The sequence below is a fragment of the Rhinatrema bivittatum genome, chromosome 4 (assembly GCF_901001135.1).
Source record: "Rhinatrema bivittatum chromosome 4, aRhiBiv1.1, whole genome shotgun sequence".
Lineage (NCBI taxonomy): Eukaryota > Metazoa > Chordata > Amphibia > Gymnophiona > Rhinatrematidae > Rhinatrema > Rhinatrema bivittatum.
In genome coordinates, this window is record NC_042618.1 from 418,695,923 (window position 1) to 418,714,955 (window position 19,033).

A 19,033-nucleotide genomic window follows, 5' to 3' on the forward strand; every position below is an offset into this window, starting at 1 on the left:
TGCTCTGGAATGGAGTAGGAGGGAGACCTCCTGCTCCAGGAGCAATGAATGGTCGGATGTTTTCCATGCCATTAGAGGCGGGGAATCCGGTGGAATGGAGAGAAAATTGAGATGATAGCCCTGAGCAATTATTGCTAGGACCCAGTGGTCCGAGGTGATTGATTGCTATATGTTGTTGAAATGGCATAACCGTCCGCCCACTGGTATGTGTGGTAATGGAATCTGGCTGCTGCTCTCTACGCGAGAGTAAAAAGCCAGAAGAAGGGCCCAGCTGGGGGGCTGTCTGTGGCTTTTGTTTTCGGGTCTGACGAGACTGTGATTTGAGGAATGGTCTCGCAGAACGACATCTGGCTGCTGGCGGGTAGGACTTCTTTGGTCTGTAAAAAGACTTTTTTGAGTCCTTCCGGAAAGGCTGTTTGGAAGGATAATCCGAAGGTATCAGAGAGAGCTGTTTGAGAGTCTCATGATAGTCCTTTAATTCAGCCACTGTCTTTTGAATCTGCTCACCAAAGAGATTGTCTCCTATACAGGGAAGGTCAGACAACCTATCTTGGACTTCCGGTCGAAGGTCTGAAGACTTGAGCCAAGCCCATCGTCTTGCTGAAATAGCTGCTGCAGATACTCTGGTTGCAGTGTCGAAGATGTCATAACATGATCTGATCTCATGTTTTCCTGCCTCCAAACCCTTATTAATTAGGGTATGGAGTTGTTCTGGAAGTGACTGAGACATGGAGGTTGTCAACTCCATCTTCTTAAAAATGACCCTGTTATATTGGGTCATATAGAGTTGGTAAGCGGAAATTCGGAGGATCAACATTGATCCTTGAAAGACTCGGCGACCAATGGTATCTAAAAACTTCTGTTCCTTTCCAGGGGGAAAGAAGTGTGAGGTTTCGACCTTTTTTTCTCTCTTTTGCGCAGATTCAACCACCACAGATTAGTGATCCAACTGAGGCTTCTGAAAGCCTGGAGCTGACTGCACCAAATAGATAGAGTCAGTTTTCCTGTGGACTGGTGCAATGGAGCCAGGATGTTCCCAGTTCTTCTTGAGGAGATCTAGAAGAACTTTGTGGATAGGGATGGAGGCGATTTCCTTGGGTGCATCCAGGAATTGAAGCAACTCTATTATTTGATGTCTGTCATCCTGTTTCGTTAATAATTGGAAGGGGACCAATTCAGACATTTCCTTCACAAAATTTATGAAAGAAAGGTCCTCTGGAGGAGAACACTTTCTACTCTCAGTGGGTGAAGGAGGTGATGGCAAGTTATCGGTGACTGGTGAGGAATCATCAGTCCAGGTATCATAAGGATCAGCACCTGTCCCTCTAGGAACTGGAGAGGGACGGGGGAGTTGGATACCTGAAGGTCCCGGTCTAGGCTCTGAAGGCATCGAAGGAATAACCGGAGGCACCGATGAAAGCCCTGGTGGAGGCATCGAGGGCATCAGTAGATGACTCAATGGCGCCGATGGAGGTATCAGCACCAATCTCGATGGCTGAGGCAGAACTCTTGATGGAGGAATGCGGAACGGTGTTTCTCCTCCCAATGATAAAGTAAGCGGGGAGGGCACCAGAGCCATCGGTGACCCGGGGTCTATCGGCGGAAAAGCGGCTATAAGCCCTTCCATTCTCGATAGCAGCAGTGCCAAGGCTGCTGGAATCGGGTCAATAGCCAGTTCCACTATCGGTACCGATGTCGGTGCTGGGGGAACCTGGAGTCGGTGCATCGCCTTGTCGATTGCCTCCTGAACCATCCGGTCCAGTTCTTCTCGGAGACTTGGAGCAAGCAGCCCTGGCTCCGGAACAGAAGGAGACAGAGGCATAGCCGGAGGGACCACCATTAAAGGTGGGAGTTGATGGTTTCGCTCCCTCGATGGTCCGAGACTTTCAATGCCGGTGGCGATGTTTCTCTTTACGATCCCCTCGGTCCTGAGGGGGAGAAGAGGGTGTCGAAGGCCAAGAAGTTGTCGATGCTGGATGGTCACCGATCGGTGGTCGATGCTGGTGCAATGTTGACGGTGCCGGTTCAGATGACGTTGAGGCAATGGACGGAGTTGGGGTTTGAGCACGGAAGAGAAGTCCCATCTTCTCCATTCTGGCCTTGCGACCTTTTGGTGTCATCGTGCTCTCGTCCAAGACACATTACACAGACTTTATGAGGGTCTGTAATGGACATGGTACGAGTACAGTCCGGGTACCGAAGGAACCCCAACACCATGGCCATAGAAAAAAATTGAGCCATGGTATGGTCAACGGCCAGTGGGCTGCGAGGGCTAAACTCGACAGTAATTGACAGAAAACAGGTAAAAACTTACCGGAGTACGGCGGACTGAAAAAGATAATGGAGGGACCCCTGTGGGGCAATTTAACTTTTAATAATTCCGTGAGGAAAATTCCTGTCAGGAATCCTTGCAGAGCTCCTTAACCATGTGGCTACTGCTGCGCGGAAAAAAGAAGACTGAAAGGGGACCCCTGCTGGCTGCTGGGTTAGTGCCATGCTGGGCATGCCCAGTAGGGGCCAGTCAAAGTTCTAGAAACTTTGACAAAAGTGTTTCGTAATTGGGCTCCATTCTGTGATGTCACCCATATGTGAGGACTACCATCCTGCTTGTCCTGTGAGAAACTTTGTTGCAGATTTAAGCAAAAAGAACCAGGCTGCAAAGGATTTGACCCTTATTTAACCATAAACATTTCTGACCACGAAAAAAAAACAAGGAGAGGAAGAACTGCAAACATAGAAAGTAAATATTTGAAAATTTTTCCTAATGAAAGTGTCCTCCTTTTTTTGGACATATTTATAAGATTTGCACACTGGTTTTTGTCTAGTAGCTCTGCTGCCTGGCCCTATTCCCTGTGCAAATGAAAAGGTTCTATCAACATCTTATTCACAGAGAGCTATAAAAGCGAAAAGACAAAAAAATGGGATTCTGCTATGTATAATCACAAAATTGTTTTCTACAAAGCTAAGGCTTCTGTGGCTGTGAAGTGCCTCGTTTAATATGCATATATTTCACAGTGAATCAAGATATTCCATGCTTCAAGCCAACTCGCTGAACACGCTGACAGGACTGGGAGCCATAAAAATATGGATAGATTTACTTAACAGACACGTTATTACAGAACATGCTATCAGTTTCTTGTGGTTCTTCCATATATATATATCCTACCCCTTGTGCGAACTAATCTTCAGATCTTATTCAAAGCCGTTAACTGCACACCTGTCCTTTCTTGAAGTCGGTTTTGGGAAGCAATCATGAGTGACAGGATGTCATCTTGTCTTAGGCAAGGAACCTCTCTACTCTCCAGCGCTAAGCTAACAGATGCAGCATTTCCATGTTGACTGTATTCACCATGCCTTTACGGTTTTAATGCTTCAGGGAAAGGGAGGGGGTCTTGGCTCTGTTGTTTTGGTGTCACCTCCAGTTGACAAATCTGGTGTCTTTTCTGTAGGCTTTCTCCCTATGAATAACTTAAGCACATGCCAAGCTCTCAATTTTTTAAAAGAGTTTTTTTTCTTAAAATTATATGTTAGACCCACTACAACTTAGAGGGGTCCATATTCAGCTGCTGAGCAGCTAATAAAGTTAGCTGGATACACCTATCTGGCCAACTTAACCGGGATATTCAGCTGCGTGGCTGAATATACCTGGGTATCTTAAACTTAGCCAGATAGATGTATCCAGCTAACTTTAGACCAGATCTACGGCGTGGCTAGAGTTAGCTGGTTAGGTTAACAGACTAACTTCACTCCTCCCCAGAATGCCTACTGCCCGCCCCAGGAATGCCCCCACCTTAACTAGCTATATTCTAGCCGGATAATTCTTTATCCGGCTAGAATATAGCATTTAAGATTTTTAAAACAACAGCTTAGCCATTTAGAAGGATAACTTTTTAGTTATCTGTCTAATTGGATTTTGAATATCTACCCCCAATATCTTCCCGTCAATAGCATGAATAAAAGTATTCAATCTACTTTATGTCACTCTCTTATTTCTACAGTTATTTCTCACAGACACAATGAAGATTATGAAAGTTAGCTTGAAATTACTGCCACTTTAAATGATTTCTGCAGTCCCTAATACACCTGATTGCAGGCTTTCTTTCCCCTCTACAAAAGGATCTGAGATCACTCTACCTTGCCACTCCCAGCAAACTCTGCCCTGGTGCACTGGACAAACCCTCAACCAAGATTCTTTCCTTGAGTCATTGGGCCTTTTTTATCTTTTCATACTCTATGCAATGTTTGTTTTTAATCCATTCTAGTAGCTGTGGCTGTCGCCTTTATAATACTTAGTACAACTCCAGCCCCATTACATTGTAGAGTAAATTTTAAAAGGCTTAGTTGGGTTCTGTGTTTGTAATAGAAAGAGTGGTTGTAATGTGGTTTGGCTGGAAAGTATGTACACATGCATAAGTTTCAAAAAATGTGTGCATACACTTTATACCATCATTAAACACTGTTTAAATGTGCGTGCATGCTTGTTCCCGTACAAACTGATATTCAGTCTCATGGGTACCTGGCATTTAAAAACCAGAGGGATGCAAAGTACTTGCCTATTTCTGCAGTTAAGGGCCCTACAGGAAATGTACTGCTCTGTGCCTTTGGAGTCAAAGAATTTTTACGCGTGTTGTGGTCTCAATGAAGAACCTTTCAAAGGGATCAAGCTGGGTGAACGGGTAATTATTTGCCCCGAGTGAAAACTGTTCCCTCTCAGAGCAGCTGAACATGTGTGTGCGAGCTTTCACAAACACACGGACTTTCACCTGAATTAAAAAGGGGCATTCCACGGCAAGCAACAAGGGGGCGCATTTAGGTCAGGTGCAGGTGAATGCAGGCAATTTGTAACCACGTATCTCGTAGGCAGGTTTCCAAGCCAAATTGCCTAGGTATTTCCCTTCGAAAGCTGGCTACAGGGAACACGAATACTAAAGTGCAACAATGTGGCGTGTTCAAAATTTTCCCTATACCAAACTCACCCCTCCCAAATTATTTCTGTTACCACAGTCTTAGTGTCTCCCAACACACGTTCAACATTTCAAATGCTGTCCTAAGAACATAAGAAAATGCCATACTGGGTCAGACCAAGGGTCCATCAAGCCCAGCATCCTGTTTCCAACAGTGGCCAATCCAGGCCATAAGAACCTGGCAAGTACCCAAAAACTAAGTCTATTCCATGTAACCATTGCTAATGGCAGTGGCTATTCTCTAAGTGAACTTAATAGCAAGTAATGGACTTCTCCTCCAAGAACTTATCCAATCCTTTTTTAAACACAGCTATACTAACTGCACTAACCACATTCTCTGGCAACAAATTCCAGAGTTTAATTGTGCGTTGAGTAAAAAAGAACTTTCTCCGATTAGTTTTAAATGTGCCCCATGCTAACTTCATGGAGTGCCCCCTAGTCTTTCTACTATCCGAAAGAGTAAATAACCGATTCACATCTACCCATTCTAGACCTCTCATGATTTTAAACACCTCTATCATATCCCCCCTCAGTCGTCTCTTCTCCAAGCTGAAAAGTCCTAACCTCTTTAGTCTTTCCTCATAGGGGAGTTGTTCCATTCCCCTTATCATTTTGGTAGCCCTTCTCTGTACCTTCTCCATCGCAATTATATCTTTTTTGAGATGCGGCGACCAGAATTGTACACAGTATTCAAGGTGCGATCTCACCATGGAGCGATACAGAGGCATTATGATATTTTTCGTTTTATTCACCATTCCCTTTCTAATAATTCCCAACATTCTGTTTGCTTTTTTGACTGCCGCAGCACACTGAACCAACGATTTCAATGTGTTATCCACTATGACGCCTAGACCTCTTTCTTGGGTTGTAGCACCTAATCTGGAACCCAACATTGTGTAATTATAGCATGGGTTATTTTTCCCTATATGCATCACCTTGCACTTACCCCCATTAAATTTCATCTGCCATTTGGATGCCCAATTTTCCAGTCTTCCTGCAATTTATCACAATCTGCTTGTGGTTTAACTACTCTGAACAATTTTATGTCATCTGCAAATTTGATTATCTCACTCGTCGTATTTCTTTCCAGATCATTTTTAAATATATTGAAAAGTAAGAGTCCCAATACAGATCCCTGAGGCACTCCACTGTCCACTTCATTCCACTGAGAAAATTGTCCATTTAATCCTACTCTCTGTTTCCTGTCTTTTAGCCAGTTTGCAATCCACGAAAGGACATCGCCACCTATCCCATGACTTTTTACTTTTCCTAGAAGCCTCTCCTGAGGAACTTTGTCAAACGCCTTCTGAAAATCCAAGTATACTACATCTACCGGTTCACCTTTATCCATGTGTTTATTAACTCCTTCAAAAAAGTGAAGCAGATTTGTAAGGCAAGACTTGCCTTGGGTAAAGCCATGCTGACTTTGTTCCATTAAACTATGTCTTTCTATATGTTCTGTGATTTTGATGTTTAGAACACTTTCCACTATTTTTCCTTGCACTGAAGTCAGGCTAACTGGTCTGTAGTTTGCCGGATCGCCCCTGGAGTCCTTTTTAAATATTGGGGTTACATTTGCTATCCTCCAGTCTTCAGGTACAATGGATGATTTTAATGATAGGTTACAAATTTTTACTAATAGGTCTTTAAGGAAAGACTTTCCTTTCTGCTACCTAAGAGTCTCAGATTTGTATCACCAAGGAAAGCACCCTATACTAGTTTGGGTGTTTTTTAGTTGAGTGGATCCCTTTTATAACAAAAAATATTTACTCAGGCTACGATACAGAATTAATTGAAAGCCCCAATATTGTTTTCCCAAAAGAGTTGATTTTTTTCACCAATATATATTTTTTATGGATCTTTATCCCACTTACATGGCAACTCATTTGAAGAAGCTCTACGTGTTTTTTTTGGCAAGAACCACATAATCATTAATAAGGCATAATTTAGCTGTAAAATGCAACCAAGCTAATTAACTTTTCTATCACTGGTTCAGCTAACTTACCTGAGGTGTCCATCCTCCCATCACATAGAGTTTATTGTTTAACGTGACTGCGGCATGGCATGCCAGGGCTACAGGCAGGGGGGACACACGTTTCCAGTTATTTTGTTCTGAGGAGAACTTTTCAACACAGTGTGTGATAACATATTGATTTTTTATTTTCATTTGCCCTCCTATAAGATAAAGATCATTATGGACAGTGCCCAGAGCATAGAGTTCACGGAATTCAGCAGCACACAAATTTTCCCAAAACTGGCTTCCTCGACTGTGATATCTGTAAGGCAGTAAACAGATGTAACGCAATTAATTAGCGGATGGCTCTGTTGAGCCTGCACATTAATTTGCATCATCATCATCAATTTTATTTAGCACCTGCCTTGCTATAAATTACTCCCAAAGGGATTTACAAGAGTAAAAAAGCATTCTCATGGAGACCCATGAGAATTTAAAGATCTTTAATCAACTAATAAAATAACCTCCCTCATCTGAAACCCAGCCTACAAAAAATCAAAATAGAAATCCACTTATACACCCATTTTTATTCTAGCAATAAAAATAGAAATTATTCTTGGAAAGCTTGTTTAAACAACCAAGGGGTTTATATTCAATCACTGGCCGGATTGCAAAGTTAGCCAGATAAATTTATCTGGATTACTTTAGAGGGATATTCAGTGGTGTAACTGAACTAATAAATATAGCCGGCTAATTTAACGATAGCGGGATAACTTTATCCAACTAACTTTAGGACTGCTCTACGTCACAACCAGAGTTATTCAGATAATATATCTGGCTAACTTAACTCCTCCCAAAATGCCCTGAAGTTATCCTGCTAAATTTTAGTTGGATAATAAGTGCCTCTTAATATGGACCTCCAACTGTTTAGCTGTTCTTTAAATAAAGATAGACTAGAAATAGAATGCAGCTCTTTAGGCAGGGTATTCCCCAAAGATGCTAGTTTCCTTGTATGGCTCAATCGATCAGACTTTACTGAGGGCATGGATAATAATTCCTCCAATTTTCAATGTAGTGAATGATTTGGGTTATATCTCACTAGCAAACGTGCCCAGCATTGTTTGGGTAGTCTGGTCTATAAACAGACTGTGTGTGTGTGTGTGTGTATATACCTGTTTGTGTACACTTTCAGGCCGATACAATATTGGTGCATGGAAAACGGGCATTCATGATTGCACCTCTCCGGGGGTCTGATGTAATATTTAAATGGGCTGCTATGGTAAAAAGGAGGCGCTAGGGGAAATTGTGCTCCCCTAGCACCTCCTCAGCACCGGGTGCCCAGGAGAGGTGGCTGTCAGTGCAGGTTAGGAAAATGGATGCCTCATTTTACTCCTTTTTTCTGTTCCTCTGACTTAATATTGCCACGATATTAAGTCAGAGGAACCTAAAAAAGGAACAGAAAAGCAGTATTTTCTACTTTTCTGTTAACTTTAGGGGCTCTTCAAGAATTCATGCCTGCTCCAGGGCAGGCATAAATTTTTGAGAGAAAAAATTTGCATGTTGGGTGCACTTTTTTTTTTGCATCAGGGGTAATAGCCTCATCAAAATGAATGTACATGTGATAACAGCTATTAGCTACGTGCTGGTTAGGACATGCGTTTTGGACCTGCTAATCCCCTTATTGCATATGGGGTTTTGGACAAGCATTCAAGCGCATGTTAAGCAGTGCGCTCAGCCGATCATGCTATATTGCATCAGCCTGTTTGTGTGTGTGTGTGTGTGTTTGTGGAGGTCTGTGCATATGTGTGTGGGGGCCTCTGTCTATGCCTGTGTATGTGTGTGAGTGCCTTTGCCTGTGTGTATGGGTGCCGGTATTTCCGTGAGTGTATGAATGTGTTTGGAAAGCCTGTGTGTAAGAGTGTATCTGTGTGTGTGTGTGTGCCTCTGCCTGAGTGTGGGGAGCTTGTGCTTGTGGGTGCCTGTATGTGTGTGCCTGTGTGTGTTGAGGTGGGCCTGTATGTATGTGTGTGTGTCTGCCTCTGCATGTACCTGTGTGTATGTATGATCCGAGGTATGCATGTGTTTGAGCTTGTGTGTGCTTCTACATGTTTGTATGAGCTTGTGTGCGCCTGTATGCTTGATATGCCTTTGGGAGCATGAGAGGCTTCACAGACACAGGATATTAGCCAACGGTACCCAGCATTGCTTGGGTTGTCTGGTCAATAGCAGCCTGTGTATGTATGTGTGTGCCTGTGTGTGTATGACTATGCCTGCGAGTGTGTGCATGTATATATCTACCTGTGTGTGTGTCTGTGTGAATGTGTGTCTGCCTGTGCCTGTGTGTGCCAGGGCTTTGCAGACAGACTATATTGTCTTTACATAGTGCACTTTCTACTGATCTGGGCACCAATTGGTGGCCACAGACAGACACATCAGTGTTACCGGCCGACCGACACAAGCCTTTTATATATATATAGATTATTATTATTATTATTATTTGTAAACTCAAGTATTCAGGTGCTAAAGAGTGTAATGCATAAAAAACTAAGACCAAAACTTTAGCTGAATCCTTAACAAGACAGACAACTGATGTAAATCTTTCAAGATTGGAGAAATATGTTCAAATTTCCTGACACCTGAGATTACCCAGGCAGCTGAATTCTGAATTAACTGAAGTGTGTGACAAAATGTAATGGTAGACCTAAAAAATACTATTGCAATAATCTACTCTAAGGATGATTAGTGCCTGTACTACCGATTCTAAAGCTGTTCTTGTCAGAAACGCCCACATTTTTTAAAGAGCTCACGGAGTCATATACAAACTTTTACAGAACTTGGCAACATGAGTAGACATAGAAAGCTCTTCAGCAAAAACAACTCCCAAACTATTTACAGATTGTTTACAAAATAGTGGGAGTCCATTCAACATCAAAGAAAGGTCAATATTTTCCCCTGCCATAAGAAGTTCCGTTTTTAAGGGCTGGAACAGCAATCTTTTCTGAAAGATCCAAATATAAATCAAATCTAAATCACTATTGATCAAAGTCTTCTTATTCTTCATATTTGAATCAAGAGTAATGAATAATTTAATTTTGTTTGCATAAATAAAAAATGTATGCTTAACAAATCAGCACTAGACTTCATATAAATACTAAATTATAGAGGAGATAAAATAGAAACTGGGAGACTCCACAATCAGCTTCCCGAGATGTGGCACAAACATCTCCCAAGACTATCTTTGAGAACAATATTGAAAATGTTTTACACCAGTTTAAAACTGTGTCTGTTACACCCAACTCGCTCAATCTATTTAGCAAAATATTGTGATCAATCATATCAAAATCTGCACTAAGATTTAGTAAAATCAATAATGCAATAGAACCAGCAGAGTTACTACTACTGTTGCCATACTATGATTGCATCTAAACCCTGCCTGACAAGAATCCAAATAGGTTACCTAATCAGTTAATTTTGTCAACAGGACAGCAAATGCTTTTTTGATCAAATCTGACAAAACAAACAAACCAAAAAAAAAAGGTTTGCCGTAGGGTGATAGACAATTCTTCAAAACTCAATGATGGCTTCTTAAGAGCTGGCCTAACACTGCTTCCTTCAGAGAAACTGGCACAATACCTTCCTTTAATGAAGCATTCACAGTTGCCCACAGTCAATTTACCATGTCCTCCCCTAAGTTCTTAATCAACCGTGAAGGGCAGAGGTCTAAGCTAGATGTAGAAGAGTTTAACCTAAGTAAAACATATTTCATGCTCTCCTTGGAGGTCTGCTGAAACTCACTTAACGATTCAACTTGGTTATGCGATTTATAGGCCAGATTTATATTTCCTCCTAGATCAGCATATTATTGATTCATTTTTAAAACCATATTGGGTCTAGGAACTTGAAGTTTACCCCCATCCGAGAAGTATAACAATAAGTTCTCACAATTTGACACTGATGGGGGTAAGCTTCAAGTTCCTAGACCCAATATGGCTTTAAAAATTAATCAATAATTTTAAATAACTCTTTTGATGAGTATGAAGCACACAAAATCCTGTTTTGAGTAATAACTCTTCTCAGGCTTTATTAACTCCTTGCCAAATACCTTCAAAATGCCTTAAAAAGCAGCTTAGCTGCTTCAGGATGGGTTTTCTGCCAAGTCCTCTCAAGTTTATGTTTACTTTGCTTCAATTTCCAAATAACAGAAGTAAACCATGGAGAAGAGCAATTCATCTTAATAATACAGAGTTTCAATGGAGCAACTGTAGCTATGGCTAATGAGACATTTGAATACCACAACTTAGTCAAGCTTTCAACAGTATCTTTCTTTCTTAAGGCAGGGATCTTTAAAACTTCAGGGAAATAACATTTCCTCCTACTAAATTTCAGATATTCATTTGCAATATTTATAAAAGAAGAATTTTTCCCTTAATTAAAACAAGATTTGACCACAATACCAAGCAAAATTTTAGACCTATTGAACTAAGCTGCAAAAGCTAAAGAAACCATAACCAAAAGCAAAAGTAATTTTGTCACAGGAACAATAGGGTTATTTTAACACTCTGATAAACTCTTTCCAGTGGACTTCCTATTTATATGGAGAAATTACTACTTACCTGATAATTTCCTTTCTTTTAGTGAAGGGTAGGTCAAGCCCAACAAATGGGTTATGCACCTTTGCCAGCAGAAGGAGGCAGAGCAAAAGCTGACGTCATGACTATATAGTCCCGCCCCGACAACAGCCCGCCAGTATTCTCTGGAAAAGCCAAACTGTGGACAGACCTGATTAAACTCAAACATTATTAGCAACAAGCAACCATTTGTGTTTATCAACCAACAGGAACACTGAGCTCAGCCAAAAGAAGGAACATATCTAGCAAACCAAGAGCTAGAGAAGCTACTTACCAGTTATCAACGAAGAGCAGGAATCATACTCTGCATTGCTCGCCCTAAGAAGGCTAACCAGAAAATCCAAATCCAGCAGCCAAGGCCAGGTCTAGGATTGACCTACGCTTCACTAAAGGAAAGGAAATTATTAGGTAAGTAGAATATGTATGGATATGAACGAGAATATGATTTTGCTGTTGTGTTGATGTTATTACGAGCGCGAGGAGCGCAGTCGCCTCTAAAGCAGGTGGTGAGCCCTTGGGCCATGGCAAGACTTAGGGAGGAGCCCCAAGCCACACCGTGGGAGGTGAGCCAATGCAGGCATGGTGAGCCGGGCAGGTACGGAAGCAGGAGTAAGGAACAGAGTCTGACCCTCAGCAGGACCTGCACGCCCATGGCAACCAACAACGCTATGTTGATTGATGAACAGTCCTCCGACTGTTCCAAGCCCTTTCGGACCTGCCGCTGGGTAACGGCATAGGGCGGCAGGCCGGACAGAGGCAAGGGCAGACAGAGTCCTTAGCACACTGAAGACATCAGACGGGGGCTGAAGCAAGACATCCAAGACGGGGCTGAAGCAAGACATCACAGGCAAGGGCTGAAGCAAGACATGGGCACTGTCTCTCAGGGCGCCCTACACAGCCAGCACGGCTGGACTGGTCACGGACCACCCTGTCCTACAAACGCGGGAGCGGGACGAGCGCAGGGAAGAGGAAACGGTGGGTTACTGCACTCCTGGCAGTCAAGATAGGGCAGGTTGCTGCACTCCTGGCAGCCTAAAGCAGGAAGGAACATCAGGAACTGGATCAGACACTGGATCAGGAACAGACATCAGGAACATCCGGAACAAACATCGAGGCAAAAGACAGAACCGGGAGCCATCAAGGCAAGCGAGACCACGGAGGACCTGGATCGAGGAAGAGGTACAGACGACTGTAAAGCTCAATCCAAAGGCAAGCAGGAACTGACGAGAAAGTCCTTTTATACAGCTGATGTGGGCAACTCCCTGGGAGGAGTTCACTTGGACCGCCCCTTGCTGGCCCTATAACTGAGGTGGAGAGCTGCGGGCCGGCCCCTAGGGAGAAGGGCGTGGCCTAACCAGGAAGTCCAAACCCAGCCAGCAAGCCACAGGCAGGCCTCAGGAACAGCTAGGCCTTCCAGGCCCTGGAGCAAATCCTGGATGGTACACAGGTGAAGCCCTGGCTTCGAAGCGGCCTCCAGTGGAAAGGTGAGATCCCTCCTGTAGCGCAGCAACAGGGGGGATCGTAACAGTTGACCTAGAGTATGAAAGCTGACAATGATGTGAATGCCGATCAAGAATTTTAAAACTGACCTTGTAAACCGTTGTGATCTTCTTTTGGAAAGATGCTATATAAAACATCTAAATAAATAAATAAATAAATAAATAAGTTAATAAAAGTCGTAATTTCTCCTTCCTTAGTATTTGGGTAGGCCAAGCCCAACGAGTGGGACGTACAAAAACGAAATAAAATAAATAAATAATCCTGAAAAGGGCGGGAGGCTGCCAGCAGTCCAGTCAAAACTGCCCGTGCAAAATTGGCATCCTCCATAGCTCTATCATCCAAGTGGTAAAGCTTGGAGAAGGTGTACAAAGATGACCATCTTGCTGCTCAGCAAACTTCAGCAGGTGACAATAAATGAAGCTCCACCCACAATACTGGCTAAATCCTCATGGAATGCAGTCTAATCTGCTTCGGTAAGGCAACCTCAGCAGCCACATAGGCTGCTGTAATGACCTCCTTAACCCAGCGGGCAATTGTCCACATTGCTGGTGCTCCCTGCTTACCTCCACCATGGAGAACAAACAGGTGATCAGACATCCTAGTCACCTCCAAGTAGCACAGTAAATGACACTTGACATCCAAGGAGCGCAAAAGGCAGTACTCAGCTTCATCTCTGTCCCTGTCCAAGGCATGCAGAGAAATGGACTGAATCAAATGAAAGTCCGAAACCACTTTGGGCAAAAAGGAAGGCACAGTCCAAAGTTGAGCCGCACCCAGAGAAAAGGCTCATGGCAGGAAAGAGCCTGCAGCTCAGAGACCCAATGAGCAGAACAGATTGCTACCAGAAAAACTGTCTTCAAAGTAAGCAGCCGTAAGATAGCAGTACTCAGTGGTCGAAAAGTCAGACCTGCCAAGAACTTGGAAGACCAAGTTAAGATCCCACAAAGGCACCAGAAGCCACAAAGGGGGACGAAGATGTCTAACTCCCTGGAAGAAATGGGACACGTTCAGATGGGAAGACAAAGGCACTCCATTGACTCTTCCCCTGTAACAAGCCAGTGCCACAACTTGAACCTTCAAGGTATTAAAGGCCAAACCCTTAAGCAAGCCGTCCTGTAAAAATTCCAAAATCAAAGTAATATCCACCTTGAGCAGCTGAATATCTCATTCAGAACTCCAGGCCTCAAAGACCCTCCAAACTCTTATGTAAGCTAGAGAAGTAGAAAATTTCTGGGCCCGGAGAAGAATGGAAATTACAGAAGGAGAATAACCATGCTTCAACAGCTGAGCCCTTTCAAAGGTCAAACCACAAGACAGAATTGACCCAAATCCTTGTGTAGAATGGGCCCCTGATGTAACAGATCTGTCCGAGACGGTAGCCAGAGGAGACTGCCCACCAGAAGTCTCTTTAGATCAGTTTACCATGGCCTTCAAGCCCAATCCGGAACCACTAAAAGGAGAGTGTTGGTTTGACTTGCAATCTTCTTTCAAAGGCCAAGGTAGGAATGAATACAGCAGGGCATCATGTGGCCACTCCTGAATAAGAGTCTATGTTCATCGCTTTTGGGTTCTGCCTGCAACTAAAGAAACATGGAACTTTTGCATTGTTGAAGATTGCCAACAGGTCTAGATCCGGAAGGCCTCAGCAGTCCACCAGGACCTGAAAGTCCTCGCCCGTCAGCTCCCATTCTCCTGGGTCCAAGCTTCTCCAGCTGAGGAAATTGGGTCTGATATTGTCCTTTCCAGCAATGCGAGAGGCGGATATGCTTAGGGATGCTGTTCCACCCATACCATGAGCGTATCTATCTCCTCCTGTTGACTCTTGGTTCCACCCTGATTGATGTAAGCCACTGCTGTTGCATTGTCGGACATTATCCAGAATGCCTGAGCCTCTAGCCTCTCAGTGAACTGCAGGCACACCAACTGAACTGCTCGTGCCTCCAGTCTGTTGATGTTTCACTGCTGCTCCACTGCATTCCAGCACCCTTGCACCATCAACTCCTAATAGCAAGCCCCCCAGCTCCGGAGGCTCGCATCTATCATGAATACCAACCAATCCCCCTTCCGGTTAGGGCGGCAAGCTGAACGGAGGCAGGGTGTGAGTGCTCCGTGATCCCCCCTCCATACACCCCTTAAGTTCAATTCAAACCCGTATTGTTCCAACTTATTTGAAAGTGCCTGGCTTGCTGGTTGCTGTGTGCTGCTTGCAGCACTCTTTTGAGCTTGGGACGAAGGGCTATGTGATATCATAGCCTCCGAAGTGGGAGAGCAAGAAAGACCTGCAGTTATAATATGGCAGCCGCAAACAAAAATTCTAAGCCCCTCGCGGCAATTTCTGCAGAAATCCTGTTGCAGATCTCTAATAGCGTGTCTGCAGCCCTGGAGAGACTCGTAAAATTACAAACTTCCATCGAAGACATTAAAAGCAGCCTTGATGGGCAATCAAAATGATTGGACCAGGTAGAACAAACAATCTCTCACCAGGAAGGCCGCTTCGTTGTGGCTGAGCAGCACATTGCAGAGCTTGCAGATAAGAACAACTTGCTGGAGGAGAGGATTGAAGACCAAGAAAATCAAAACCACCGAAATAATATAAAGATCATAGGTTTTCCAGAATCGCTTTGGGAACACAAACTGAATGACTTTATTGAGAAATGGCTACCAGATCGCATTGGACTGGTAATTGCTGAAAACCACTTGAGATGTGAACAGATTCAACGCGTGGGCCAATTGCAGGAGAAAGACAGCAGGCTCAGTCTGGTGATGGCACGCATTTTAAACTGGAGCCATAAAACACAGCTTTTGCAGGTGTTTCGACAGCAGCCGTCTATGGAATTTCAGGGCAACAAGATCCTGATATTTAATGAGTTTTCTTCACGTGTGGCATTGCAACGCAAATATATGTCTCCAGCCTGTACGAAACTGCACAAGAGAAGGATTTGCTTCACTCTGCTGTTCCCGCTAAGTTACGAGTTTACCATAATAACAAGGTACTATTTATTTATTTAAAATCTTTTCTATACCTTCATTAACTTATATAGCATCACAACGGTTTTTAGAAGGGCACATAAATTAATGTTGGTAAATGTATAGGGTCATTAAATCACTTGCTGCATCAGTGGGCTTCCAAGTCCCTCCGAAATTTCCAATATCAAATGTATAAACATGGCAACAGGCTGGGTAAACTTCTGTCTAATCTAGAACAGGTCCAAGGTCAGAAATCTTGTATAACAGGTATTTAAGATCGACATGGTGCTCACAAGTTCTCTCAAGCTGATATTTCAACTCGCTGTTGCGTATTATGGTGACCTGTATAGTGATAAACCCATGGACTTGAAGGCCTGTGATGCTTTTTATAGTGATTCCCTCTGGCCCACAATATCACTAGATACTGCTATGTCACTCAATGCTCCTATCAGGGAAGGGGAAATTTTTTCTGTTGTACAGGGCCTGAAGTTGGGAAAAGCCGCAGGGCCTGATGGGTTGGGACCAGAATTTTATAAAATTCTGAAATTTTCAATTTTCCTGACACTTTCTAAGTTCTATTGCGTTATGGCCTCCACAAGATCAATGGCTTCAACTATGAATCAATCTGTTATAGTTGTTTTGCCCAAAAAAAGGCAAGGACCCCCTAGAGGTAGGTTCATACTGTCCTATTTCTCTGATTAATGTTGATATGAAAGTTCTAGTGGCCTTGTTAGCCAATAGACTGAGTGGCGTACTTCCTCAGCTGATTCATACTGACCAGACAGGATTTGTAAAGAGGAGGCAGGGAGTAAAAAATGTTTGACAGCTAACTGCTGCGCTGAGCCAAACATCATCCGGCAAGTAGGTCATCCTTAGCTTGGATGCAGAAAAAGCTTTTGACTCCCTTTCGTGGGCCTATATATTCTGAGCTTTAACTTGTTATGGTTTCACAGGTAGATCGTTGGGATTGGCTTCGAGTAATGTACAGTAACCCAAGTGCACGGATTTTAATTAATGGAGCCCTGTCAGACCCTTTTGCTCTTCATCGTGGAGTCCGTCAAGGCTGTCCTCTTTCGCCACTACTATTTGTGTTGGCTACTGAACCCATTGCGATTCAGCTGCATCGTGACACAGAGTTCCAAGTGTTCCATATGGGAGGCTTAACTTTTAAACTTGCTATGTTTGCAGATGGTATTTTGCTATTTGTGGACCAACCCCAAAGGAGTATTCCCGCTATTATAAACACTTTTTCACAATTTCAACTTATTGCGGGTTTAGGGATTCATTTCTCTAAATCTGAGGTGTTGGCGCTCGACCCGAGATTGATGTCCACTTGGCAAGGGTCCTTTCCCTTTGGCTTGGGCGCCTAGTAAAATTAAACACTTGGGTGTGTGGATTCCCAGGGATTTGAGTAGTTTGTACAAGCTGAACCTTAAAGACACTATAGACCACATACAATCACAATTAAAGACGTGGCAATCCCTTCCTCTATCACTTTTTGGTAGATGCGCGCTTTTAAAGATGGTGATTGTCCCCTAGATACTGTATAAATTACAAATGCTACCATGCTGGCTTACTGCGAGAAACCTGGGTAAGCTGTTTTCTTCTTTCATAGCCTTTCTTTGGAACGGTAGGTGAATGCGGATAAGCCATGACAAATTGGAATACTCCAAGGAAACTGGTGGGTTGAGCTTTCCTGATCTGCATTTGTATAATTCGGCCTGTCAAATGCGCATTGTAGGTGAATGGATCTCTGGCAGATATTTCTGCTGTGAACAGGGGCTTATGGAAAGCTTGACGACTCCCTGATCTCCATTATTTCTGTGGCATTTTGGGGGCGTGACGTGGCATTTCGGGGGCAGGCCCGGGGGCGTGATTGAGGCCTCCGGACCAGCACCTGGGTCGGGTGATGGCGCGCCAGCAGCCTGCTGGCGCGCGCAGATTTATGTCTGCTTTTAGCAGGCGTAAATCTGCCAACAAAGGTAAGGGGGGGTGGGTTAGGTAGGGGAAGGGAGGGGGAGGGCGAAGGAAAGTTCCCTCTGAGGCCGCTCTGAAATCGGAGCGGCCTCGGAGGGAACAGGCAGCGCGCGCTGGGCTCGGCGCGCGCAGGTTGCACAAATGTGCAACCCCTTGTGCGTACCGACCCCGGATTTTATAAGATACGCGCGGCTACGCACGTATCTTATAAAATCCAGCGTACTTTTGTTCGCGCCTGGTGCGCGAACAAAAGTATGCGATCGCGCAAATTTAGAAAATCTACCCCAAAGAGATTGCAGGCACAGCTCGTCTCTCTTGCAGCTTATTGGACTACCTCCCTGGGGGAATCTATTTCAGCAAGTTATCTAGAGAGCTGCTTTGAGGCACTCCATAGAGGCACCCATGATATAAGCTTGTGAGAATTACATTTTAAATTCCTGCATCATGCCTACTTAGATGATGTGCGGAGGCACTATATGGGTCTGGTCAGAACTCCAGTGAGCAACAAGTGTGGGGTGGAAGATGGGTCTTTAATTCATAGGTTCCTGCATTGTACAGCACATGACTTGTTTTGGGCTGCAATTTTAGCTGTGATTCGCCAATGTATTGGGTTGGAAGTCCCAAGATGCGGACGCCTTCTTTTGTCTGGAGTAATAAGAGGGGACACTTGGTAAACGTACTCCCTGGGATAATTTTGTTCATATAGCTGTGTTGACAGCTTGCAAGTGTTTTGTAGTAGTGCGGGTAGAGGAAGTCTCTCCACCCATTACTCATTGGTATCAGTGTTTGGCTTTAACTATGCAGTTAGAGTGGCTGGATGTTAAGTTGGGTGGGTGTAGAACGGCTAAGACATATGGTGAGATGTGGGGAACTTTCTTTCAATTGCTGCCCTTAGATATTCAAAACAGCCTGAAAAACTCAGGAAGCAAAGTTCAATGGAATGATTATTAAATATTTGTAGCTGTTGGATGAGATAGATATAAGGGATTATTTCAGTATTCATAATGTGTAGGTGAATATGGGACATTGTAGTAGTAATAGAA

General features: G+C 43.7%; 1 protein-coding gene across 3 annotated transcripts in view; it reads right to left on the bottom strand.

The window, feature by feature from the left end:
- The window catches only part of KBTBD12 (kelch repeat and BTB domain containing 12), a 98,526-nt gene that overhangs the window by 63,741 nt on the left and 15,752 nt on the right, over positions 1–19,033 (bottom strand). For all 3 annotated transcript variants that reach the window (XM_029601310.1, XM_029601311.1, XM_029601312.1), the window contains exon 3: positions 6,970–7,240. In XM_029601310.1, coding sequence (XP_029457170.1) covers positions 6,970–7,240 — 271 coding nt within the window. The remainder of the gene's footprint in view (positions 1–6,969; positions 7,241–19,033) is intronic.